Here is a 27,230-nt window from a genome sequence, read left to right as displayed (position 1 = left end):
ATTAAGGGTTTGTGTCCTGGGCGAAAGCAAGGGCCCCCCAACTTTCTGCCTGCAATTCCCCTGGCCACTCCCACCCCCAGGTGTTCCTGCCGGGAAGCAGGGGTGCCTATTTGGGGGGCGGGGGGCAATTGGCCAGGGCCCCTGGGCACGGGCCCTGCAGCTAATCCATCACTGGTCTTCACACCATAGCACACAATCTGAAAAATGCCAGCACCTTGTGGGTTAACTCTGTGCATTGCACTTGGCCTCTTCAACAAAAAGCGTTAATTGGGAAAGTCGCAAATTTTAATAATTTTGAAAAAAAAACCTATTATAATGACCCCTCATCATTCCTGCAATTTGTGGAGTTGAGTTTTCTGAGAAACAGATTTACTGCATTTATTCATAATGAATAAAAACCTCAGTATTTTTTGCAGGTAGTAGGCAAGACAACATTTTTCCCTATTCCATTTTAATGTATTGTCTTTTGCAAAAATTTTAAGGCATAAATATATATTAAGCCAGATCCTCAGCTGGTATAAATTGCTGTACGTTACTGACTTCAATGAAGCTACATCCCCTTTTTCTCATGAAATCTATCTAATCTGTATGAAAAACTACAACACTATGGATTTGAACTCAATATGACAGATATGTGTAGCTGGTAGGAAAAACAGATTTTGTGTAATAACCATGGGAATTTATGGATCTTGTCCACATTATCTCCTGCATCGAAATCCACTGAGCACAGGAGAGAAAGAGAGAACACTTCATTTTGTTTTGATTTTTTCTTGTGCTGCTCTGACTTATGCCAGCTGGCAGCAGTCCCTAAAGGACCGTACATCAGCTGAAAATTGGCAGAAGACAGTTCCATTCTAATTCCACTCTGTAGAAGACCCCAATACCCCTTCCCTCCATGACATATCCCCTAAAGCAGGGTGGGATGAATTGTTAACATGAGACACGTTATAAGCCAGCTTTACGCCAAGAGAGAGCTCCCACTTCCTGGTTTAGCCAGGTCCGAGTGCGGTGGAAAGAGGCCAGAACAGAGGAGGGAATCTAGCCCACTGCTTTGGCCGCCATATGGAACACATTTTGTTCTACGAGTGCCATTGCAAAAAACAAAAAGACATGTAATAAAAATGGAATATTGCCTAGAGTTCAAACAAAGTGCATTCCGCAGTGCAATCCATGTGTATGAAACAGATGTATTTTTACTGTGTGTTTTGCTTCTTCAACAAAAGACTGGGGAAGAAAAAAAAATGTACATTTTCGTTACAAAATAAGACACTCATTAAAATGATTTCCCAAAAGTGATGTTAGAATGAGCATGAGTCTGAACAAAAATAAAAAATGGTCAGCCTTGCTATTGCCAGGATAGTGCCTGTATTCTCCATCAAGTTCAGGCCTGAAGAGATAGTGTTCTGCTTTTTTAACTTCATTTCAAGTAACTCCCAGTACAACAGAATCCTGTTTACAGCCTAGCACTGAGACACAAAAGACATTATAATACTAAGCCTGTGTAATTTGTTGTTCTGTCTGGGGGCTCTCCTACATTAATACCTTTAAAAGTGACAGCATGTCATTAGCAGAATGGCTTGCTCCTTCTCTGTCCAGATAAAATGCCTTTTTTTTTAAATAAATGGCTACAATATACTAGATGGATTTTTTCTCTTTAAAGCAAACAGAGCAGATTGCAAAATTGTTTCCGTCTTCTTACCAACTGATAACTTGATTCGATAAACAGGAAGTGAGAACTCAGCAAAAAAAAAAATTTTTTTTTTACTGTTCTGCTTACTTTGAGTTATTAAACTAATGTGAACCGGCTGGCAAATAATGGGATGTGGTAAATTTAGCTACGTTGACAACTTTATAGGAAATAAGATGGAGAAAGAACTTTTTACCACTAACTCTTCCAAACCAAGAGTCTCAAATGTCACATTAACATGGGAATTAAGTCAGTAAGTAAATCAGATTAAACATTTTTCCATAGGCAACAGAAATCCTAATTGCATATTTTTATTATTCAAAACAATGCTACGATGATATTTATAACTCATGGCACAGGCTAATCACTAGTGAAAAGGCTCAGGAACCTTATATGATGAAGTCAAAGGGGAATTTTGGTTTGCACAAAACAATCAAAAAATAGGCCAAAATGCAAGCATTTTTAAAATTATTATTTTTAAACAAAAGGCAGGACAGGCTCTTTGGGGCTTGTTTTCACCTCCTAAATTCTGCTGCATTTGTATTTGCATTTGCTGCATAGTGTCAAGTCGAGATAGAGTGAATCCCCCAGGCGTAGTTTGCAGAAGTAGCATCTGCAGCATGTTCCCCCTCCCTGTGTCCTGAACATAAGAACATGAGAATGGCCATCCTGGGTCAGACCAAAGGCCGATCCCTTCCAGTATCCAGTCTACCAACAGTGGCCAATACCAGGTGCCCAGAGGGAGTGAACCTAACAGATAATGATCAGTGATCTCTCTCCTGCCATCCATCTCCATCCTCTGACACCATTCCTTACCCACTATGCTAACTCCACAGAACTGAGGCTTTAGAGAATCTTATTGGGGTGTCAGGCTGGGGAAAGAGGGGAGGCTGGTCCCCTGACAAGGCTGCAGTTATCAGTGTGCAATTTATGCTGCTCCATTCTCATAATAGCTGTTATTCAGCTCCAGAGCGAGTGATGAACATGCTGAAACCTAGGCTGCTCATTGCATCTGAGCACAGCTGGATGTCAGGCAAAAGGTGGCACTTCAAGCACTAGAGACACATGCCACTGTGATACTTAAGGAAAACTCTCCATGCTGCCAGATTGCTCCTAGTTTCTAGGTTGACTCTGACATGGTTGCAAGCAAAGGGGAAGAGCTGGTGCTAGCCCACTGCAGGACCTAAGGAGGAATATCTCCACCCCAACAGTAAAGCAGGCAAGTTGTTATACTAAAAAACAAATATGGGGATCCCTTGAGTTGCTTGGGGCCCCAAGCAATTGTTTAGTCTGCTAATGTCTAGCGCCAATTCTTCTAAGGGGGACTGTTGTGGCTATGCATAGCCACCTGCCAAAGGCAATTCTCTCGAGAGGCAATAGTCTCTCAGGAAAATGCCTAAAGACTCAGTAAAGTCTGAATAAGTCTGAGGTCCCAGTATTTTCCTGTACCCACCCAGGTTTGCTATCACAACCTTCAATCAGCCTAATTTTTCCTGAGGGAGGCATTAACCAAACATACACATGTTCTAATTCAGGAACGAATTTAAGTATGTGGAAAACTTTAAATTTGTGATTAATCCCCCTGACTTCTATGCATGGGGACCTATATTATTGAGATAAAGACAACTCCTGAGTTTAAATAATTTCCATTATAACACATAGGTAAGTGAGTTACAAGGCAACCCACATGAAGGAACTTGGAAGTCATACAGGAATGGAGTGTAATCAGAAAAGTGAAGTTTAAGAAGTTTCTCATATGGTTAGAACCTTGGTATGCACATGTCCTATCTCTCATTACAACATGACAAATGTGCTGTTATGAAAAGTGCTTGTTGGGTTTTTGCATCATTCTCTTTCTTAGAGAGTTAGAAAAAAGGAAGTGTGCGGGGGAGGGAGCATAAAATTTAGATTTTAATATTAACATTACATTTGAAATTTTTGATTCCAAGTAGAGCTGCTTAAGTAATGAAAACACTGATTTGTAAGTAATTTCTTCAATGTCTGATGGGGGGAAAATGTTTTACGTCCATCACTCACTAATATGATTTGACCAGATCTTCTCAAGATAAAGTCAATATTTGTGGGGGCTGGAGTGGTCATACCAGAGAACTCAGGCAATTGTTTTGTTCACACACAGCCTCCTGACTACAGCGGAGCTGTGAACTATAATTCTTTTCTGTTTCATAGCAATTGGACATCTAATTCACCTTATTTCCTTTTTCTGTCTGTCCTCCTTCCTGTTCCTCCCTTGTCATCCTAAAATCAGAGTAAGTGTCCATATCACACTATAAATAGGGACAGATTCTCCTTTCACGCTGGCATAAGTTAATAAAGCAAGAACTCATTTTATAACACACAAGGATAATGGCAGACAATCCTTTTACCTTTTGAAGCATTGCATTGCCTTGGTGAGCATTAACGTTGTGTTGGTTGATTTGCCTTTTGTATTGATATTCATATATTTGGTTTGTTATATTAACAAGTACAGTGGGTGGGCCAAACTTCAGCTTCTCACAAGTATAGACAGTTCCACTTTCAAAGTTGGTTGGTGTTGTTGCATATTGTATAATTAATCCCATTACGAGACCTGCAGATTAGAAACATAAGAGGTTAAAATACTGTGAGTGTCTGATACAGCATTGGTTGTAGACATGGAGAAGAAAAGTATGGTGGTTCCCCTTCACCAACAGTACCATCGAGGTGCACTCCAGGCAGTATTGTGTGGATGAATATGGAACACTGAAGAACGTGGCAATTTCTGGATGAGTACAGGGGTGGACATGAGGGTTTTACATGCACCTGGAACAGATCATACTTCTGTGATCCAGGTATTGAGGTCATTCTGATGTTTTTACTAACCATGTTACTCAGCTACTGCATGCCTAATAAGGTATGTGTGGTAAGTATGTATTTAAAGCGGGAGGATGCTTTTGTGGCTAGAACACTGTACTGGAAGTCAAGAGATAATGTTCTTTTCTCAGCATCTCTGAAGATTTCCTGTGTTAAAGTTACGTTGGGTAAGTCGTTACTCACTCTGTCCCAGGACACATTCTGCATATTGTAAGGAGCTATGCAGTTACGGTGCTATATAAATAATAAACAATAAAAATGGAAAGAATGATGCTGTTGTGGTTAAGACACAGAGACTTGGATTTAGTTCCTGACTATATAGGCTATGTCTATACTGCAGCTGCAGCTTTATACTGCAGTTTGCATACATATGCCGGTGCTATCTGTACTCTAGCTACCTTGCTAAAAATAGCAGTGAAGACACGGCAGCACAGGCTTCAATATGGGCTGCACAAGCAAGCAAATGCTTCGGGGAGTCAGGCGGACTTGTGCAACCCGTGCTGCCATGTCTCACTACTATTTCTTAGCGAGCTAGCTAGATTAGACATGCCACCTGAGATTTAAACAAGCTGCAAATCACACCCCCAGCTGCAGCATAGCTATGCTGCTGACTTCCTGTGGGATTTTAGGCAAGTCACCAACAGTGTCCTCAGATGGAGAAAATAATACTTCCCAATTTGCCATGGGTGCTGTGAGGATTGTTGATAATCAATGGGTTCATTTTATTTATTGATAAGATGTCAGATAACTTCGCTCAATTGGTTTATTGAGCATAGAGAAATCAGCACAGACAGAAAAGGGTTAATACTTTATATGATCCTGGGAAGTAGTTGTTGCAGCAGTTTTCAGCATGTCTGTGTCAAAGTTTGTGCTTAATTCAGCTCATATTTAGGAAGTGTCTACACTTAAACTGCTACAGCAGTGCAGCTGTGCCACTGTAGTGCTTCAGTATAGCCACTCACTACAGCAATGGGAGGGGCTCTTCCATCACTGTAGTTAATCTCCCCCCTCCCAAGAGGTGGTAGGTAGTTCAATGGCAGAATATTTCTGTCGACCCAGGGCTGTCTACACTGGGGGTTAGCTTGGCTTAACTACGTTGCACCCCTGAGTGCAGTAACTGGTCAGCTTAACTTTCTAGTGTAGACCTGGCCTTATATGTCCCTTATTTATGACAGCAAAAAGACTAATGCCTCTCACTCCTTTTTCCTTATCTGTTTTTTGTCAGGTTATAAGACATCTGTGCCAACTACAAACAATATTATTCCAAATGAGTACAAATAATATTAGGCCATGAAAACCTACCATAAGTGTTCCCAGCACACAGTTCCTACTAGATGAAGCTTATCCATCATGCTTTTGACCAATCAATGCACATACATCTTGCTTTTGGCAAATAAACAGTACAACGCACAAAACCCACAATTTAACTACTAATAAAACCTAAAAGTACACAATAAAACCTAATCTTGAGTATAAAATATTCAAAGATACACCTTTAGCAAAGTACAAAAGTATGCTGGCAATTTTTGGTTCTTAGCTTAGCATAAGCCTTCTGGTTCATTCTATAATATTGACTAATAGTATAGTATAGTATAAATACTTGGGAAATGTTCAGATACAATGATGATGGAGGCCATTAAGTATCTAGATTTTTTTTAGAGCCCTTTGAAAAATATGAACGAAATTTAACTATAGAAAGTAACCCAGAGGAGTCAGAAAATTTAGAGTTAATACTGAAGTTTCATTCAGTAACCAGATACTATGCTGATGAGAGTGGTATAAATGGCTAGACAGAGAGATGGAACAATCTTGTTGTTGGCCAGTTTTGCAGAGGTCTCTGAACAGTGGTTGCCTCTAGCATATTATATCAGATGTAATATTTTAGCTTCATGGAGTAAGGCAAAGATGGTGTAATAACAAGAATGCTGACTATACTGTTAAGGAGGGATGTTTTCTTTAAATCCCTCAGGATTCACATCACCACTAAGAGTCCAAAGGTTGCTTCCTGAGGTCATATGAAATGTGCATAATAAATCAGATAATAAATCTAGCTGTAGTAAGAGGTAGCATACAGACTTCCTGAAAATTCTTGGGGGAGGGAAGCAGGCACTAAATGTTCCAATGCAAAATATTAATACCATGATGGCCAACCCCAAGAGTTCAAAAGTCAGACCTCAGGAAGCCATGAGAATTAACTGGTTAAAAGAGTTTGGGGTTTTCAGTCTGACTTCAGATTATTTAACCTTTAGGGGGAACTGCCTATCTCACAAGGTATTATTATAGGTTGAAAATTCAACCTTAAACGCACTCAAAATGCACATGCAAAAATGTGGACCTTCCCATTCCATGCTTGGAAGGATGCCACTCACCCTCTCTCAGACCCTTGAATGGGAGTACTATCTTCCTTTCCTCCCCAGCTCTCTTTCCCTGTCTGAAACTCTCAGATCCTTCTCTCAATCTCAAGACTCTGTCTGCCATCAGTCTCAGCCCTTCTACTGCTCCTCTGCCATGACACATTCTCCCTTCCTTTCCACCCACCGAAGTCTACCTCTATGGTCCTCATTTCCTGTCCCCATAGTGGGCTTGCCTGCTCCCTCATCCTCCTCTCCTACCACTCTAAATTCTGCTGTCCTCCCATATTCACCTGCTCCCTCACTGTCCTTCAATATTAATTTACGCCATACAATGTTCTTGCTTCGCTTCAAAATTCCCTTGCCCCCTTATTAACCCATACCCCACTGTCCTGCTCTGCTCCCCACCCTTCCATATGTAAACGTGGGAATAGTCCCGCTATTGTGGGGAACTTTCCTGACTTCTGCACTACCCCGGTGAAGTGGGCTAGCAAAAGGATCTGAGTCCTCACTCCCACTTCCTTTACCCAGTGGCCTCCCTGCTCTTGAGGACTCCCCTTCCACTCTCCTGTCTGGCAGAGTCCTCGTAACCCCAACAAGGCTGGGCCTGGGATTCCTGGGAGGCTCAACCCCCAACCCTGCTGTGGTCACCTAGGACAGGGGCTAGGGTGTCCCCACTCCAGGGTACTCTCTCTGCCCTGGGCACTTCTCTGACCCACTGACCATTACATACAAGTTAAAGCAAACACAAGTTATTTAATCAACAATTAATTTTAAAAAGAATAAGGAAAAATGGGAAAGGTTAAAGGGAACACATCAACCCGCTCTGTGGCAGGGAACATCACAAACATTCTCTCTGGAATGTCAGGGCAGTTCACAGTCTGTTCCTTGTAAGTCCCAGGCCTCCTTCTCAGGCCCTGGCTGTGCTGCAGGGATGCTGTGGGTTGGACACTTGCTCTGGTGGTGGCCACACGCTCTCAGGCTCTAAGTGGTAGGACCCTTCTTCTCAGTGTCGCCCCCGCCCTGTCGGGGTTATGATCCAAGCCTGGCCTGCAGAGCCTCTTGGCTGAGGCGTCTCCCCATGCTGGGCCCGCTGCCCAGGGTCCCCCTCGGTCTCCCCAGCTGCTCACTGCACCCAGCTCCGGACTGCTCCAGCCCCAGCTCCACCACCCTGTCTCAGCACTGCTGCTGCTCTGCCTCCAGCTCCCTGGGCTGTTTCTTTGGCCCCTCTGGCTCTGGTTGCTACAGCTCTGCTACCAGGACAGGTCTGCTCTGCAGGCTGCTTCTGTGACTCTGCTCCCAGCACTGACCTGCTTCCTGGGCTGCTTTTCTAGCTCCTCTGGCTCTGGTTGCTGCAACTCTGCTCCCAGGGCAAGTCTGCTCTCTCTGGGATGTGCCTCTGGCTTTGGGGCTGCAGCTCTGCTCCCAGGACAGGGTCTGCTCTCTCTGGGCTGCTTTTCTGGTCCCTCTGGATCTGGAACAGCTCTGCTTCCCAGCTCAGCTCGGCCCCTGCTTTCTCCTTAGCTCAGCCCCACTCTGACCCAGGCAATTCCAGCTCACACCGAGGATGGGACCTCCCTGGCCTCCTGACTCCCTGATTAGCCCGCTCGCCCTGTCGTTCAGGCTGACCTAGAGCATTGGCCTCTCCCCATTGTTCCTGGGGACTGTCAGTCTCAGGGTCCTGATTCACCCTCGACCCTTCCCCCTTTTTAGTACTGGTACCTAGCAACTAAAACACCCCCACTGAATGTTAGTAAGGGGGCAACAGTCCCCTTACACGTATCTGCCCAGTCTCCCCACACTATTTTTCCCTGCTTTCTGACAGCATGTAGGGCAGCCATCTTCCTTGAGTCAACCAGGACTCTCTCCTACTGAAACAATGAGAGACGGTGACCATCTTTACTAGGAGCTCTCTCACCATCACCTGCAAAGGTAGTGGGGAAATGACAGCCATTTTAATTGAGGGGATCGGCCTGTGGCTCTCAGATGGCCGTCATGTTTTGCCTACATAGCCTCTGTGCTACCATTGAATAGATCCCTGTTTCATAAAACACTTTGAGAAACCTAGTATATGCTCTTTACATAAAACCAAGTTCTGGTTACTGTTTTAAATATATGGGGACTGTCAGGGAAGTCCGGGATCAGACTACCTGCAACAGGCACCTGTAAGGGAGAATGAGCGAACTCAGATCCACCTAGAAGTAATTGAATCCCTAGTCAGTTAGTTAGTTGTGTTACTAGGCCTTAAGTGGGGGGAGATCCTAGAGACAGGAAGCTCCTGAGGAGAGGAGCTCCCAGGACAGCTCACCAGAAGAAGGAGCCTGGGAAGTGTGCTCCTAAGGACAGGGAACTCCCGAACAGTGGCAGGAAGCCCAGCCTCTCAGGAACTACAGGCTGTCACAGAGAAGAGCTGCTGTTGGCAGATCTCTGCAGGCCCTGGCTTCAGGGAAGCCTCCTGCTCATGCAGTGGGAAGAGACCTGACTTTCCAAGGAAGGGACCAGAGCCAAGAGAACCCTGCTGGAGGGTAGGAGACCGGGGAGAACACATAAACTGAGACTGACTGTCTCCAGCCAAGATGTTGTGGTGAAGGTTTGCTTGTATTTTCATTGGACCTTTGATTAAAAAACTAGACCACTCAGAAGGGTCATTGTTCCCTACATAAAGCCACATTTAACTTATTAAACGGCACATTTGGGGAAACAGACATGGTCAAATTGTGTTCTCAGTTATACTAGTGAAAGTTCATTAATTTGGCTTCTGGGTTATATTATTTCAAACAGAAGTGGTAAGTTTAAGATGGGAAGCTACAAGGGCAACTGTGTCCTGGCAAGATATGATATCTTCAACAGTAGTCACAAACAGCCTTCTGTGAGTTTTCTCTGGTGGGGCAGATAATATTCAGAAATGGCTAGTCTGGCATTTCACTGCACTTTTCCAAAGAAGTCACACAGAACTATGGTATGTTCCAGTCCTGCAAACACTTAGGTACCTGAATATATTCATATATGTAAAGCTAAACAATGTGTGTTTGCAGGAATGGTGCTTTTTAAGGTCTTAAAATTATCATCAAGATTGCTGTAAGGAAATAAAAATCAACATTTGACAAAGACAACTGGCTCATGTTGCTTCTTTCCCCTAGTTTGGAGCCTATCATCAGATGCAATATGGGTCAGGGTAGCATACTGAACTGCCCAGATGCTTAAAGGTATCGTCAGTGGTTTTAGAGTACAAATAAAATTCACAATTTTGTTAGTATCAATAGACATACAGGGATGGCTAGCATTAAGTACAGCAGATGTTGACAATCAATATTCTGAGAGCATTAATGGAGCTTTTGAGTCTCTTGAGTTCTCAGAGGAACATTATGATGTTTTAAATTTGAAGTACAGATGGATTCAAATCCCTAGATTCAGAAAATTAATGAAAGCTCCATAGAAGGATCTATAAGAGACAATTGCTGTATCACTTCAGTATATTTCTGGAGACCACTTAAGTATTGCAGTCATATTATTCCTTAAGAAATAAAGCATTTACCATAGGTCGGATTTACCAATACACTGAATATAAAACCTCAGGAAAAATAAATATTTTAAAGTTTATGCATTATCATCAACTCACATAAATTTCTGCTTTGTATAAAATATTTATTATCTCTAGTAGAGCTGTACTCAGAGGCCCTAGTCCAGATTCCAATTAAAATCACCCCCTTTTTTAAGCATAGGCTAAAGATGTACAGCATATGCCTTCCTTTCTACGGCCTCTACCTTCCTGTGTTCTCACCAGCTCCAAAAAAATTATTTACAATAGGTTCTAAAGAAGCATTCAGAACACATATAACAAAAGCAAAACTAATATTTTCAATATCCCTTGCAATTACTGTTCCCCAACACTGCAACTAAATATGGAAATACTTTCAAACAGCTCTCTGTGTTTAATATATGGGGCATCCTATGCAAAACACACCTTTAATACCAGATACATGTGGCAGCCCCTTATATGTTCCATTCATTTCAATAGAATGGGAACCAAATGCACAAACCCAGATTTTAGAATGGAAGGCCAGCAGTGACGCTGTTAAAAATAAATTGCATGAGAACAAATCAGGAAAGGATTAATTCACATAATAAGAAAACAGGTAGCCCTATTACAGGTTGCTATGCTGTGAGCAGAGGTAAGACAGCTTCAGCTATGATAACATCAGTTGAACATGGAGTTTAGTCATTAATACAGGGTCTCATCATGCAAGGTGAGAGCATGCCACACTGAATAGGAATCAATCCCTAACACAATAGAAGTCAGAATTCAATTAGAACATCTCTTCCCCTCCCAGGTTCCCTTTACCCGAGACGTTTCCCTGCAGTGACTAGTACTGATGTTCAGATAATTCCTTTTTAAAAGTGACTTCTGATGCTGGATTGAATCAGAAAAAAGACACTTTAAAGTGACAGTTTGTTTTTTTTAAATCGCATTACCATTTGTTACTCTTCTCCCAGAAGCACCCCAACTAGATCCCAAACCTGATTTCATTGAACTCAATAGGAATTTTGCCAATGACTTCAGTGGAAGCAGGATCAAACCCTTAATCATAGATAATAGTGTTGGAAAAGACCTTTGAGGTCATCAAGGCCACACTCTCGTATCAAAAAGGATATTCCTCCCTCTAGGATTTTATCTAGCTATTTCTGAACACCTCTAAATGAAGGTGACTCAGAAACTAAGCAGTTCAGTCCATTGCTTAATTCTCCTGACTATTCAAGAATTATTTTAGAGCAGACCTGAATTCCTTCACATTTGATTTAAAAACATTATGTCTCTTTTATATTCCAACTACAAAATCCATTCTGGCTATGGATGTTTCTCAAACACTTGTACTATATTATTGCAACCTGCCTTGATCACGCCTTTTTCCAGGCTCTAAATTATACCTCGAAGATCTCTCTTCATTATTCATACATGAATTGAAAAAGGGAAAATTGTGATCTTTGTCATATTATCCCAAACTATGGATTCCCATTTCTAGTACCTAATCCTATTAGGTTCTGACCTCCCACAGTCCCTTTGAAGGAATTGGTCAGTACTCAGCACACATTCAGAACCTTGAAGGATCAAGCTCACATCACCATTTTTGTCCCAATTCCAGTAAATAGTTCCCTGAATAAAGCAGTTACAGTTTAGTGTCTTAGGACAGTGGCTGTAAGAGGTCTTCCGATCTGTATTCCTGGCTCTACTATTGACTTGCCATGTGACACTAGGTAAGTCATTTAAGTTCTTTGCACTTGATTCTCTGCTGCATTATTCTAGTTTTACACCAATAAAACTCCGTTGATTACAACAGAGTTACACCAGCATAAATCTGGCAAAGGCCCTCTGTGCCTCAGTTTATTTGTAACTGGAGTTTGGTGTTGATTTTCAACAATAAAGTTCTAACGGCTTTGGGCCCTCCCTACCTGAGAGTATGTTTACACTGTGTGACTATACTGACATAGCTATGGTGTCACACCTATGCTTGCATACCCCTGTAGTATAGATGCAAACCTACTGTCAAGGTCATCATTTTCAGAAGTGACCACTGATTTGGGTGCTCAGTACGAGTCTGATTTTCAAACCACTGATTTCAATTGGAGCTGTGGGTTCGCAGCACTTCTAAAAGCCAGGCCCAAGGCAGTAAAAAGTACCTTTCAGATTCCTCCAAGGAAGGGCCATGTAATGTAAGTACTATTGTTAGAATAAAATGGTAAGAAGTGAAAAAGCCAACATTTCCTACTGTCCATGCTGACACTCAGCTGCTTCTTCACACCTCATTCAACTGCCTGCTTTGGCACTGGCCCACCCCAGAGCATTACCAAGAATGCTACTGTTGAACCTAGCTACAAGAATCAGAGACCCAAATTCAGTGGGAGATTGGAAGGCAAACCAATGAATGAATCTGCATTCTTCTGCCCATGGGGCTTAGTGGCCTGAGTTGTGGGTGCTCATCTCCTCACAGGATCAGGCCCTAAATCTGTCACACCTTTCTACTAGTTTTCCTCATCTTTCTCTTTGACCATCTTCTGCAATGGCACACCCATAAATAATGGTCATACACTGCATTGCCAACTGTTTCAGACCCAGACACCATTCCGTGCAACAGTCGGCAAACAGCTGGTCAAATACTACTCACTCATAAGTAAATAGGCCTGATTCTCCATAGCCTGGCAGACTGTGTATTCATGTAGATCCTGAAAATGGATCCAAACAGCAGACATCTGTGCCTCCATACAATGAACTGTGGAATTAAGGCATTACGCCTGTGCAAACTGGGTGTAAAATGCTACTGATCGGATTGTAAAATCTGGTATAAATGGCTACACAAGTTGCAAGGCAATGGAGAAACAGTTCTCATGGTGCTACTCAAGCTTGACTGCCGTGTAAGTGAGAACAGAATTTGGCCCAGTACAAGCACATGGTTCTATAGAGATTCCTACAGGTGATTTTCCTCTGAAGTTGCTGGTATTGATCTGTTGCAATTGTTTACAACTGAATTTTGCCAGTTTCCTTTAACCACTCCTGTTTCACACTGCTAAGAATACCTAAAGCCACACCCAATATTGCTAGGTACAGGAAGGACTACGGCTTAAGCTTGTAATGCACATGAATGGGTATTTCTCTTTGTCTGACGTCTGTCATAAATAATAGAAGACTAAATGGACTCAGTATCCTTTGTTCAGGAATTTCTTAATGCAGAGCTTCACTCAGGCCTCAGCACAGATCTCAACTGGCAAGTGAATTTAATGAACTCTAAAAGGGACACTCTGCTTAACGGTATTCATGGCTACACAAGGTGCAAGGCAATGACAAATATTCCACATTGTAGGAGTTGAAAATGTTATTGAAATTAAATGTTAGAAACAACAGTGATGGGCAGCAGTATAAAACCCTAAAATAGGGAACTGACTTTTTTTTTTGAAGTTGAATTGCATTCCCCACCCTCTTTTTGCTTTTATATCAGTTTTGATAAGGTACATTCAAAATGAACCAGAGATGGAGAACCCAAGCCACTAAGTACAGATCCAGGCCAAAACCTAGGCAAAGGTATGGGGTGTCTGAATCTGCAGTTTTGGATTGCGTCTAACACTGCATGTAACATGATCAGTTGTACACAGGACATCACACAGAAGAAGCAAGGGATTCTAAGAGGAAGGGTCTTGTGTGTAAATCCTAGAAAAATGTTATATTTTACAGGTTGTCCATAGTGAAAATATTGCATAGTATTTCACTGATTTCTCCATATGCAGAGATTAATAGCAAAAAATAACAGACAAATGTATATAATCATCTGCAATTAGAGGTGGTTTGTAGAGTATAAAAACTATTTTAGTAGAACTATCTAAACTGTGCACATCAATGCCATTGTTAATTGTGGTGAACTGTAACCTTCTACCAAGTATTGTTTTTTAATCTCAATTGATTTACTAGCAGTATATTATGCACATGTGACATAAGACCTGAGAAGTTAGAGATAAAATAAAATCGGGTGGACTGTCATATAAGTTCTTTTTCCACCACTCTAGTTATTTGCCAGTAAGCCCTACAGAGTTACTATTATAGAACATAATCTTTCAAAACAGAGGCAGGGACAGGTATAAAGGAAAGGAACACTCACACTTCCCCACCACCTATTTAGAATAGCATGAATGCTTGATACAAGATTTTATTTGTTTTTTTACTTTCCTCTGAAGCATCAGGTCACTGCTAGAGGCAGAAAGTGACCTAACAGGTCAAGTATCTGGTACAGAAGGGTAAATCCTGTGTTCCTATGACTTTTCAGAGTTCATTTGTGTAATTAAGAGTTTTAAAGGGACAATGTTAAGACTGATAGACTTCAGCTCTAACCCTTCGATAAACTCTAACCTTCTTCCTTTAAAAGATACCACTTAGGAGGAAACATCTACTGACTTTCAAATTAAAAGCTCCAATGGTCTTAAAATCATGGGCCTGATTATCCCAAGTTCCATGCATGCAATGTCAATGATTTCAATGGAAACACTGCATGCAGCTGACAGAAAAACAGGCTCAAGTACTTTTAGAATATGCAACCTTAGAGCATGTGAATTTCATAATGAATGGGGCAGCATCATGACATACATAGGAAAGTCAGAGTCACAGGTGGTTTGTGGCTAGGATGCACAATATATAAAGTGATAATTTGTATCCCTTTTTCCAGCCTTGACAGTGTCATCAGGGCACATTTTGTGGAAAGCAAAATGGAGATTACACAACTTTTCTGAAAGTGAAACAAGAGAGAAAGGAAGGACTGGGGAAATAACCCCACCATTCCCTCCATATAATAATTAAACTGACAGAGACCTTCATCGCAGCAGGCTACGCAGAAGGTCCTATGCACAAGTTAAATAAAATATTGGAAAATTACATCAAGGAAGATTAGAACAAGAGAGGCAAACTGAAGTACAGATATAATGGAAACATTCAGGGAGGATCAGAGAGTGACTTTTCAAAATCTGCTTTTCTACAACACAATGAAAAACAAAACAAAAATCTTCAGCTAGTTGAAATTGCATCAGACCACAGGGCTGAACCCATGAGATCCTAATAGATTCCTGCTGTGACTTAGTGTCACACCATCATGGGATATCGCAAACAAGTATGCATTATATTCATATGAAATAATCGCTTTCAACCTGGTATTTTATTCTTATGAAACAGGCCTCCTATATTCCCAAAGGGTTTTTAGATTCAGATCAGCCCATGGAAGTACGTTATCTGTACAGTGCTACGATAACCTATTCGTGACATTTACTCCATTGACAGGTCAACTTATGTCTGTTTTGTGAGAGTTGAAGTGTTAAATTTTTTACTGCACATTTCAATAGGCTAGTGGCATTTCATTCAGTACATTTTCTGTGCCTTGTCAGCACTTGAGCTCAAGTGTCTAATTATACACATGCAACAAGTTTAATACTAAACTGGCACTTAAATTTGTACTCACCATAAACCATGGCTCCTCCAGTTTCATGCAAAAAGCGGAATCGATGATTTTTAAATAACCAAATTGTTAATATTGTGAGGATGAGCAAAAAGTTAAAGACCAGCAACTCCACAGCTCCCTGATGATAAAACTGATCCTCATCTCTCGCTGACATATATTTCCTTAATTTTTCCATTTCATTCCCCTTATGTGAGTACTTTTTAAAAAAAAAAAAAGGATGAAGGGGAACAAAATGCAAAATAAAGAAAACACCACAGGTTAAATGCTATATCATCAACTTTGGTAAAGGAAAGTCTAGACACTACTGAAATTCACAACACATCTGCTTTATTTGCAGCCTCACGGCAAACTCCCCTAGCTCAGAATTCAGCTGGATTCTAGTTACAACTTCCTGTTTCTCTCTTAAAGCTGTCCTGTCTCATTTGTAATGTTATGATTGCATCACTACATTGTTCTTGTTTTAAATGTAGATCGATAAGATTTGTGCAATTTGAGGCTCTGTGAACCTATCAAACCTCTGTGATCCTACCAAAAACTATTTTTTGTTTGTTTGCAAAAATTAGTTTATGTCCACAACACTTTGTTCCTATAAATTTTTTAAAAAATCTTTCATAAAATCATATTAGAACCTTGAACATCTCACATAGGCAAACCCTAACTAATGTTGAACAAGTGGCATAAATGACAAGTTGGTTATATTTTTACAATTAAAAAAAACTTTCCATTTTACCACTCTACAGTGCTAGTCTTAGGCAAGGAAGCTTAGGGTTTACTACAATAAGAGTTTGTCTGCATAAAGACCAAATAAAAAATGAAGATTCAGGCCCTAATTCTGCAATGAGCTCTGGATGGACAGACTGCTGGGGCACAGAATGAAAGCCGGGGGGGGGCTGCCAACGTGAAGCTCATAGCACCTTAGTTAGAAAAACACAATACAAATTAAAATGTAATTTTTTTCATCATTTATGCTGCTGACCCATTTCCATTCACCATAGGCAATAAAACTGGCTACTTTTATAGCCATTTCTAGCAGTGATGAGCTGCCACAAGCTGAAGAACCGGTTCCTTCAGTCGCTCCAGGTCTTTGGCAGCACGTCCTTCAGTCGCTCCAGGTCTTCGGCGCCACTGAAGGACCCGTCGCCGAAGGCCCGGAGCGAGTGAAGGACCCGCCGCTGAAGTGCCACCGAAGGCCCAGAGTGCCCCTGGGGGAATAAAAATTCTCAGGGGAGCTTCCCCAGCTGAGAGCTCAGGCGGGACGGAAAGGACGGTCCTGTGGGCCGCATGTGGCCCACGGGCCACAGTTTGCCCACCCCTTTAACAACTGGTTCTAAACCAGCTTCAAAATTTAACAACCGGTTCGTGTGAACCGGCTCCAGCTCACCACTGATTTCTAGTCAATTTCACTTTCAGGTTGTCATGTCCTAGCTCAATGCTGCAATATTTGGCTGCAGACACTGGAGGGGAATATTCATGTGTTTAAAAACCACCTCCAGCCACTGGAGTATTATAAAAGAGAAGAGCAAAGCATTTCTCTTTGTCTCAGATTCCATACAAGTTTGTTTACAGAAAGCCTACATTTGCAGCCAGATTTGAACTGACGGTTCAAACGTCAGAGATGAGTCAATTCAAAATGAATACATAGGCAGCAATGCTGTCAGCTGGGTTTGGTGGCCCCAGCTCTGCAGAAAGTGTCCACAGCTCCAAGCAGACCTTTCTTCCCACACAAGACTATGGCTTCCTTGTCCATTCTGCAACCCCTCAAACCATTTTTATATTAAGGGGCAATGGCCTGGTCACTATGTATAGCCAGTTTCATGGCGTTTCCTAACTCCTCTTCCCGGGGAGTTTCTCTGAAGGGGATGATATAGCTCCAGACAGTTATTTTTTAATTCACATCTCTCGACTTTTCTACTCCTTTTTTCATAGTCACCCTGTATTTGTGTTTTTGCTCTGCTCTCCCCTTCTGCCCCCCGCTGCACCTCATTTTCTCCTTTGGATTTCTCTCTTCCCCTCTGCTCTGTTCCTCTCATCACTCACAGCCAGGGTGTAAACTCAGAAAAGGACATTTTAATTCAAGTCTATCCGCTGAACCCATGAAGTCTGTGTGAATTAAAAAATAGGCAAAGCCAGTTCACACGTCCCTCATTAACCATACAATACAGGAAAAAAATTTAAAAAAAAGACAAAACTTAGATTTTGAGTTAGATAATTGAATATTTATTATCCATTATATTGGAAACAGCAAAATAATACATGAGGATTAGGTGGAGGGATTCTGATTACACTACTGAAACAAAACTCTTCCCCGAACATAAGAGCCAGATGGGCAGAATGAGATCAGTGTAAGGGAGGGAGAAGGACAGGGCATTTGATCTGCACATTTTCTCAGTTCAGAAATGAAAGTGTTCATAGTACTATGACTACAAAGTGGTATAATGTATTAGAAGAAACAACAGCACTCTCCTAATCTGCATGTGGCAAGTTGCAGGAAGTTCTCATGAGCTGTTCTTCCTCCTTTTTAAAAAATTAGCTTAAGAGTAGCTGTGCATGACTGATACTTCAGCTTTTCACCAAGACAGCCAAAACATGTTACAGGTGGCAGGAACTTTTTGCAAATCAGTGGGACTATGGAATCTGGCCCGTTGATTGTATCTCAATCACTAATGTTCTGACTGTCAAAAAAACAAACAGAGCAAACAATAAGACAATTCTGCGTTCGATGGTTATGCCTTTATATCGAACCCAAGAAGCAATAAATCAGGAGTCCTTGGGGGAAAACGGAAGCACTTAAAGTGTTAGTGTCTTTAATATTTGAAGAACAAGACTCTTGCCCACATAAACAGGGCCTGTTGAAGTATGAGGCAAGAATTCTGGTGTCTAACCTCCCTTTCCTGTGATAGCACAATGATGCTTTTTGGTTCCCCATATACAAATAACTTCTCTGACATGAAAGGAATCTGACAATAACCACAATGATTCTGTCTTGAAAAACAGTCATTCTTTCTTACTATACACTGATTCTTTTTGAACCATGGTTCCAAATACTAAATGCTATTGTGTGGAATGATTTTAACAATGTATAAATGTGCATTTTTAAAGGAAATGTTTCCTGTTTCCTAACAATCATGTAATAGAGATGTTTTTGCTCACAACTTTTTTTAATTAAAAAAGCTTACAAACATTGGTCAAATTCTTTGCTGGTGTAAATTGGAGCCAATGGACCTGTGCCAATTTATACTAGCAGAGAATTTGGCCAGCATATACCATACCCAACACTCCACCCCACCAAACAACAAAACCTACATTAAAAGAACACTTTATAAGGTTGAATAGTCAAGCACTGAAAAGTTAGAAAACGAAAGAATTGAAATTGTTTATGCAATGTTAATTCTACACCCTGGTGCCTATGCATAATTACATCATCAGATATTTTTCCATAAGACTGCTGCCACATTCAGCCCACAGGTTGATGGGTCACAGTGAATAAGGCAGATGTTCAGTATTTCTTATTTCCATATCATCCAGTGTGTGGCCCCATACCTGACATGCTGTTCACCATGTTCAACACCAAATACTGCACTGAATATGGAATTATTTCCTCCTGAGCTTTGTTATGATGCTCATTACTGGAGTATCTGACTGCCTCGCAAACATTAAACAATTTATCTTCACAATTTCCCCTGTGAGACCGCAAAGCATTTTACAGTTGGAGAATTGAGGCACTGAGAGATTAAGATTTGCAGCAGTGTTCACTAATTTTGGTTGACTCAGTTATTGGGGAGCCCAGCTTGACACGTAAGGCCTAATTTTACAAAAATGTTGAATACCTGCAGTTCCAATGGTCTTGCTTTGGAGCTGTCAATTCAGCACTTCTCAAAAGCAGACCCTGGTATCCAGAAAATGAGGAACATACAATTAGTGGCCAGTTCCAAAAATTTTGATCCAAGGTCCACCTTCAGTAAACACTGAAACGTGCTTAGCTCTATGGATGTGAGTAGTCCTACTGCGGACAATGGTTCAGGCCTAAGGCACTTGCCCACTGAAGTGAAAAATCTGGGCCACAGGCTTGTCTATACAGAATTTTTTTGTTTACAGATTTAACTATACTGATATAGTTAAAGTGGCACAGCTCCCCTGTGTGAACACAGTTATGCCAATATAAAGGTGTGTATAGCTTAGTGCTGTAAGGGAAGAGAAATACTGCTAAGGGACCTCTCTGCTGGTATAACTGCATCCACACTAAGGGTTGTGCATAGTTAAATATTTTGGAACAAAAACCACATCCCTAAAACAAAATTGTTAAATCAATACAAAAACTGTGCCTAGAACAGGCCTAAGTACTGCTCAACATGTAGGAGTGCCAGGGATAGAATAGAGTTCTTGTGGGCCCCCATCTAGTGCTTTATCCACAAGACCACTCTTCCTATTTCTGCAGTTCTCTGCCTCACTCTCCTTTCAGTGTTTATAGCAAATCTTGTGTGGGTTTCAGGGTATGTCTACACAGCAACTAGACACCCACGGCTGGCCCGTGCCAGCTGACTCAGGCTCACGGGATTCAGGCTGCAGGGCTGTTCCTTTGCTGTGTAGACTTCTGAGCTTGGGCTACAGCCCAAGTTCTAGGACCCTGCAGGGTGGAAGGGTCCCATAACTCAGGCTTCAGCCCAAGCCTGGAAGTCTACACAGCAATGGAACAGCTGCGCAGCCAGAGCCCTGTGAGCCTGAGTTAGCTGGCATGGGCCAGCAGCGAGTGTCTAGTTGCTGTGTAGACATGCCCTTACAGACCACAGCCTCATTCACTGACCCAATCTGACATGACTTTCAGTCACAGTCACTGGAGTACTTTATTAGAATAGATCATATTTCTTTCTTATTTGTGACATTTAAGTCCAATTTCAAAATTGGGGACATTCCCTCAGGCCAGACCAAACTCCTTTAGTGAATTACTCATCACTCTCTCTCTCAGCAACTCCACAAAGGGCTGTTAGACTGAAGTACACCTATCAAAGCATATCAGGGCTTTTGCAAAAACCACATCGAAGTGGGAGCTGTCAGGCCCAAGACAGAAATACTGGATATTCATTCAGGACTCAGGATCAGGGAGGACGATAAGTAACTCTCAAAATAATATTCAGCACATTGCAAGATTGGGCCCCCAAAGGTTATAGCCTTTCAGAAATGGAAGATGTAATTATAAATCAGCTGTCCAGACACAGCCATCTGTCACAGTTACTCTTCATGAGAAATCCAGATGTGCAGTCCAAAAGTGCTGTGTTTTGCTTCTTTGCATTATACATTTTATGAATAATTTCTTCCTGAAGCAATGTATATGTTTTTATCCTTGACCTCAACTGACATTTTAGAAGTTCAGTTAGCATACCGCCAATTTTTAGCAGGCACGTCCATGATGCCTAATAAACTAACATTTTTTCAAATGTTTTCATAGTTTTCATGTTGATCACCTGAATCACAGCATTTTTCAGCCAGCAAAAGGATACAGTCTAGTATTTTGTGCTAAGCTCTTCTCTCTTTTTTTTCCCCCCATGAGTTTTCTCTGCCTCCTCTCCATTCCTTATTTATTCAAGAAATTTTTTTGGTCAATATCTGTCTCTGTCCACATGCTGTCTCAGACTGGCCTGCTGCATAAAGCATTCTCTGTGAATTCTCCTTGACTCGTAAGTTTTCAGATTTTTGGGTTCAGGCAATTCACGTGCTATTTAAAATGTTCTGTTTTAAATGAAAAAAGAAAAGGAGTACTTGTGGCACCTTAGAGACTAACCAATTTATTTGAGCATGAGCTTTCGTGAGCTACAGCTCACTTCATCAGATGTTTACCGTGGAAACTGCAGCAGACTTTATATACACACAGAAATCATGAAACAATACCTCCTCCCACCCCACTGTCCTGCTGGTAATAGCTTATCTAAAGTGATCAACAGGTGGGCCATTTCCAGCACAAATCCAGGTTTTCTCACCCTCCACCCCCCCACACAAATTCACTCTCCTGCTGGTGCTAGCCCATCCAAAGTGACAACTCTTTACATAATCAAGTCGGGCTATTTCCTGCATAGATCAAGGTTTTCTCACATCCCCCCCACCCCCATACACACACAAACTCACTCTCCTGCTGGTAATAGCTCATCTAAACTGACCATTCTCCAGGTTTAAATCCAAGTTAAACCAGAACATCTGGAGGGGGGGGTAGGAAAAAACAAGAGGAAACAGGCTACCTTGCATAATGACTTAGCCACTCCCAGTCTCTATTTAAGCCTAAATTAATAGTATCCAATTTGCAAATGAATTCCAATTCAGCAGTTTCTCGCTGGAGTCTGGATTTGAAGTTTTTTTGTTTTAAGATAGCGACCTTCATGTCTGTGATTGCGTGACCAGAGAGATTGAAGTGTTCTCCGACTGGTTTATGAATGTTATAATTCTTGACATCTGATTTGTGTCCATTTATTCTTTTACGTAGAGACTGTCCAGTTTGACCAATGTACATGGCAGAGGGGCATTGCTGGCACATGATGGCATAGATCACATTGGTGGATGTGCAGGTGAACGAGCCTCTGATAGTGTGGCTGATGTTATTAGGCCCTGTGATGGTGTCCCCTGAATAGATATGTGGGCACAATTGGCAACGGGCTTTGTTGCAAGGATAAGTTCCTGGGTTAGTGGTTCTGTTGTGTGGTATGTGGTTGTTGGTGAGTATTTGCTTCAGGTTGCGGGGCTGTCTGTAGGCAAGGACTGGTCTGTCTCCCAAGACTTGTGAGAGTGTTGGGTCATCCTTTAGGATAGGTTGTAGATCCTTAATAATGCGTTGGAGGGGTTTTAGTTGGGGGCTGAAGGTGACGGCTAGTGGCGTTCTGTTATTTTCTTTGTTAGGCCTGTCCTGTAGTAGGTAACTTCTGGGAACTCTTCTGGCTCTATCAATCTGTTTCTTTACTTCTGCAGGTGGGTATTGTAGTTGTAAGAAAGCTTGACAGAGATCTTGTAGGTGTTTGTCTCTGTCTGAGGGGTTGGAGCAAATGCGGTTGTATCGCAGAGCTTGGCTGTAGACGATGGATCGTGTGGTGTGGTCAGGGTGAAAGCTGGAGGCATGCAGGTAGGAATAGCGGTCAGTAGGTTTACGGTATAGGGTGGTGTTTATGTGGCCATTGTTTATTAGCACTGTAGTGTCCAGGAAGTGGATCTCTTGTGTGGACTGGACCAGGCTGAGGTTGGTGGTGGGATGGAAATTGTTGAAATCATGGTGGAATTCCTCAAGGGCTTCTTTTCCATGGGTCCAGATGATGAAGATGTCATCAATATAGCGCAAGTAGAGTAGGGGCTTTAGGGGACGAGAGCTGAGGAAGCGTTGTTCTAAATCAGCCATAAAAATGTTGGCATACTGTGGGGCCATGCGGGTACCCATAGCAGTGCCGCTGATCTGAAGGTATACATTGTCCCCAAATGTGAAATAGTTATGGGTAAGGACAAAGTCACAAAGTTCAGCCACCAGGTTAGCCGTGACATTATCGGGGATAGTGTTCTTGACGGCTTGTAGTCCATCTTTGTGTGGAATGTTGGTGTAGAGGGCTTCTACATCCATAGTAGCCAGGATGGTGTTATCAGGAAGATCACCGATGGATTGAAGTTTCCTCAGGAAGTCAGTGGTGTCTCGAAGGTAGCTGGGAGTGCTGGTAGCGTAGGGCCTGAGGAGGGAGTCTACATAGCCAGACAATCCTGCTGTCAGGGTGCCAATGCCTGAGATGATGGGGCGCCCAGGATTTCCAGGTTTATGGATCTTGGGTAGTAGATAGAATATCCCAGGTCGGGGTTCCAGGGGTGTGTCTGTGCGGATTTGATCTTGTGCTTTTTCAGGAAGTTTCTTGAGCAAATGCTGTAGTTGCTTTTGGTAACTCTCAGTGGGATCATAGGGTAATGGCTTGTAGATAAGCTTTAGATAAGCTATTACCAGCAGGACAGTGGGGTGGGAGGAGGTATTGTTTCATGATTTCTGTGTGTATATAAAGTCTGCTGCAGTTTCCACGGTAAACATCTGATGAAGTGAGCTGTAGCTCACGAAAGCTCATGCTCAAATAAATTGGTTAGTCTCTAAGGTGCCACAAGTACTCCTTTTCTTTTTGCGAATACAGACTAACACGGCTGTTCCTCTGAAACCTGTTTTAAATGAGGAAGTCAGAATTAATTTTTTTAAAAGTTCTGATTCGTACTGGGACCCCCTCTATCCTGACTCAAAGGCTGACCCTAGACACACATGGACTTGGTGTTTTGCTCACAGGTGATCCATGCTCCATTCTGATGATACAGTTTATCGGGATATTAAAACTCAATCTAGATTTGGAGTGCTATTGGACCACTGCCTTCAGAAAGCTTGTGTTCCAAGTTTACATAATTCTGGTCAATTTTTCACTGCAGTATTTTAAAACCAACAAACAAATGAGTTAGTCACAGGGTATGCTGGGAAGGAGACAAACCGCAGGGTGCTGTGTAGTGTTAATGCTACTTTTAGATTCCATAGACTTTCTGAAGTATGAAGGCTTCTTAACGTGAAATGGCCAGATTGTAGGACTTTTAAAGTCCTTCAAACGAGCTTTGAAACAAGCTTTGGTGCAGTAATAGCAAGCAGGTGGCCCAGATGTGCTAATTAAGACAGATTATATTTGACAGAATTGCTAGTTTATAGATTCAGTGAAGTATAAAAAGCTGACCTCTCACGTGGACTTTGTGGGACGTTCTGCATCTTGGTGGATTCAGTCTGCCTGTTCAGCCGCCCCCCCACAAAGGCAGACAACGTAGTGAGAGAGCAGTAGATAACCCCACCAAACACCCTATGCTAAAGTGTAGGGGAACGTGAATTCAAATCTCACCTCTACTGACTGCTGTTTATATTTCCAGGCACTTTGTAGCCTTTATTAGCGACTAAGACCAAACCTTAGAAGGCAGTGAACTGGCACCTTCCATTTCACAAATAAGTTAACACTGAAGTTGCAGCAGGTCACTTCAGGCAGAGTAGAAATAGAATCCAGAGGTGAAATACTGGCCCCCTTGAAGTCAATGGCAAAATTCTTATGCATTTCAGTGGGGCCAGAGTTCCACCCACATGTCTAATATGGCAAAGTCAAGATTATCCACTGAGCCACATGGCCTTTCAGACTGAATGTACCCAATGTGTGTTGGTTAGCCTCTCTTTTCTAACCAGTAGGCATCACTTCCCTTCTAGAGCCAGAGATCGACTCAGAAGTCTTAATCTCCAATATTCTCTTGCTGTCTAGCAAAAAATTGTGTAATCCACTGGCAAAGCATGTCACGTCTTCCTCTAGTCACTGGGTCATATAGACTAAAAATAGCAATTACTCCTGTAGTTCAAATGGTAGAGGCCTACGCTGTGGATCTGGGATCCAGTGGTTAAACACTGCTGAAGATGCATTCACAGTGGGATCTACATGGGTTGCATATAATAGATTTTTTCCCATTTTTCTTTTTAAAATAGTTGATTCAGTTCACACAGTGAAAAAAATCCTTTAAAATAGATTTTATAGTTAATTTTTTTCTAGCAATTATGCCGCAAAACCCAGGTGTTCCAGAGTCTGGTCATTTGTCACATATTTCAACTGTTGGCATGACACTTTGGCTGCTTTGAAGACTGATAGGTAGGATAAACAGATCCCCATTGCAGGGGCACAAATATTTTCCATTGCTATCAACACACCCAAAAAGACTGGAGTAAAAGCTGGAAATACAGTACACGGCTAGAATTTAAGGGAGAAAACCTTGAGAATGTTGAAATTTTGCAAAAAACAAACCAGAAAGCCAGGAAATTTGAAGATAATGTAAAAACTTCACAAAATAATTAGTTTTGAATACTTTCATAAAACCTAACTCTGTCCTCCTGCTACCCACACCTCCCTGGCCACAAAATCCTCTTTCTGATTCAGCCGTAGCATTAATACACTATGAAGAAGTGATTTAAAAAAACATTTTTAAATGGCAACGTGCTTGCTTCTCGAAAACACAGGATACTGTTTGGTGACCTCTTACAACTAGCTGCCACAATGTACCTCTATCTGTGGAAAACCACCAACCCAGCCAGCTTGAGTCTACGTCTGCAGACATTTTAAACCCTGTCCCAGTATATAGGGCTGGCTCACATTTAAGATTGCGAATAGCAAGATACGAGAATTAATGGTTATAAAGGGCTTTGCGATCCTTGGATGAAAGGTCCTATTTAAAAACAAGGAAATAACTATAATAATATCCAAGACTGACATCAATTTAATTATCTTATGCCAGTTTTACAGACAGGCACTGATGCACATTTTCAGTTATTTCTGTGTAATTCAACATAAATCAATAAAATAATTTGACTTCTGTGGACATAGGGAAAAGTTAGTTTTAAATTAGTTAAAAGTCACTACTAGCATGGACAATTTTTTTAAATGAGCCAGATCCTCATCTGGTGTAAATTGGCATAGGTATGATCCCATATATATATATATATATATATATATATATATTTAACTCTACAGCTTCCAAAATCATGCACTGATGTGGAGCTACACTGATTTACATCAACTGAAAATCCACCGCAAAATGCTTGCTAAAGGTATCTTGTGTCCCCACTGGTAATCTGTGGCTATTGTATGTCTTCCAAATGCAGGCTGTTACCGAAACCTGTACTAGCGTGAACAAGCATCTAGCTTGACATGCTTAATATAACCCTGGAAAAAAAGCTGTTGGTAATAACTGGTATAGGGCATTATAGCAAGAGTGGTTTTGGTAATCTGGTGATCTGGAACAGCTAGGCCACTCAAAAGGGGAGGTTCAAGCTTTCAGGGTCTAAGGCTGAGAGTATCTGGTATATAATACAGGGTTAAAGGCCTCTAGTCAAGTTGCAACAGAGTTAGGCTTGTGTTTTTATGGCAGTGGGCTGTGTAACTGCATGTTCCTATTCTCCTAATACCATACTATTGTAATTAGAAGTGTGAATACATAGTATTAGATTCCCCTTGAGTTAGGTTAAAAAGAGTCTCATCTCTAGGAACGCCTCAGTAGCATGTTGACAGTTGGTGCTTGTGACCCAGGTCACTCCTGAGCTCAGGACAAACCACTACCAAGACCTTGGTCAGGTTTAACAAAACAAAAAGGGTTTATTTGGTTGTTGCCCTGCTCAGGCACAGTACTACCAGCCCAGTCTCACCCAGTAACAACAAGTAAGGAATGAGTAACAATAGTCTCACATCTGACCTTCCTTCCCACAAAGAGGCTGAGGCAGGCAGCAGTCTCTCAAGAAGTTCCTGTTTCCAGGCCAGTGTCTCTCATGTACTGAGAACTACTCTTCTTCCCACTCAGCCCCCA

At 41.8% G+C, this 27,230-nt stretch overlaps 1 protein-coding gene across 1 annotated transcript in view; it reads right to left on the bottom strand.

Moving 5' to 3' along the window:
• SLC9A9 (solute carrier family 9 member A9) overlaps window positions 1–16,237 on the bottom strand; it is a 325,848-nt gene extending 309,611 nt beyond the window's left edge. The window contains exons 1-2 of the mRNA XM_073359753.1: window positions 15,876–16,237; window positions 4,072–4,274 (exon numbers count right to left, since the gene is read on the bottom strand). Coding sequence (XP_073215854.1) covers window positions 4,072–4,274; window positions 15,876–16,050 — 378 coding nt within the window. The 5' untranslated portion in view covers window positions 16,051–16,237. The remainder of the gene's footprint in view (window positions 1–4,071; window positions 4,275–15,875) is intronic.
• Between the last annotated feature and the right edge of the window lie 10,993 nt (window positions 16,238–27,230).

This window comes from Lepidochelys kempii, chromosome 9 (genome assembly GCF_965140265.1).
Source record: "Lepidochelys kempii isolate rLepKem1 chromosome 9, rLepKem1.hap2, whole genome shotgun sequence".
NCBI classification, from domain to species: domain Eukaryota; kingdom Metazoa; phylum Chordata; order Testudines; family Cheloniidae; genus Lepidochelys; species Lepidochelys kempii.
This window is presented reverse-complemented; position numbering and strand designations above follow the sequence as displayed.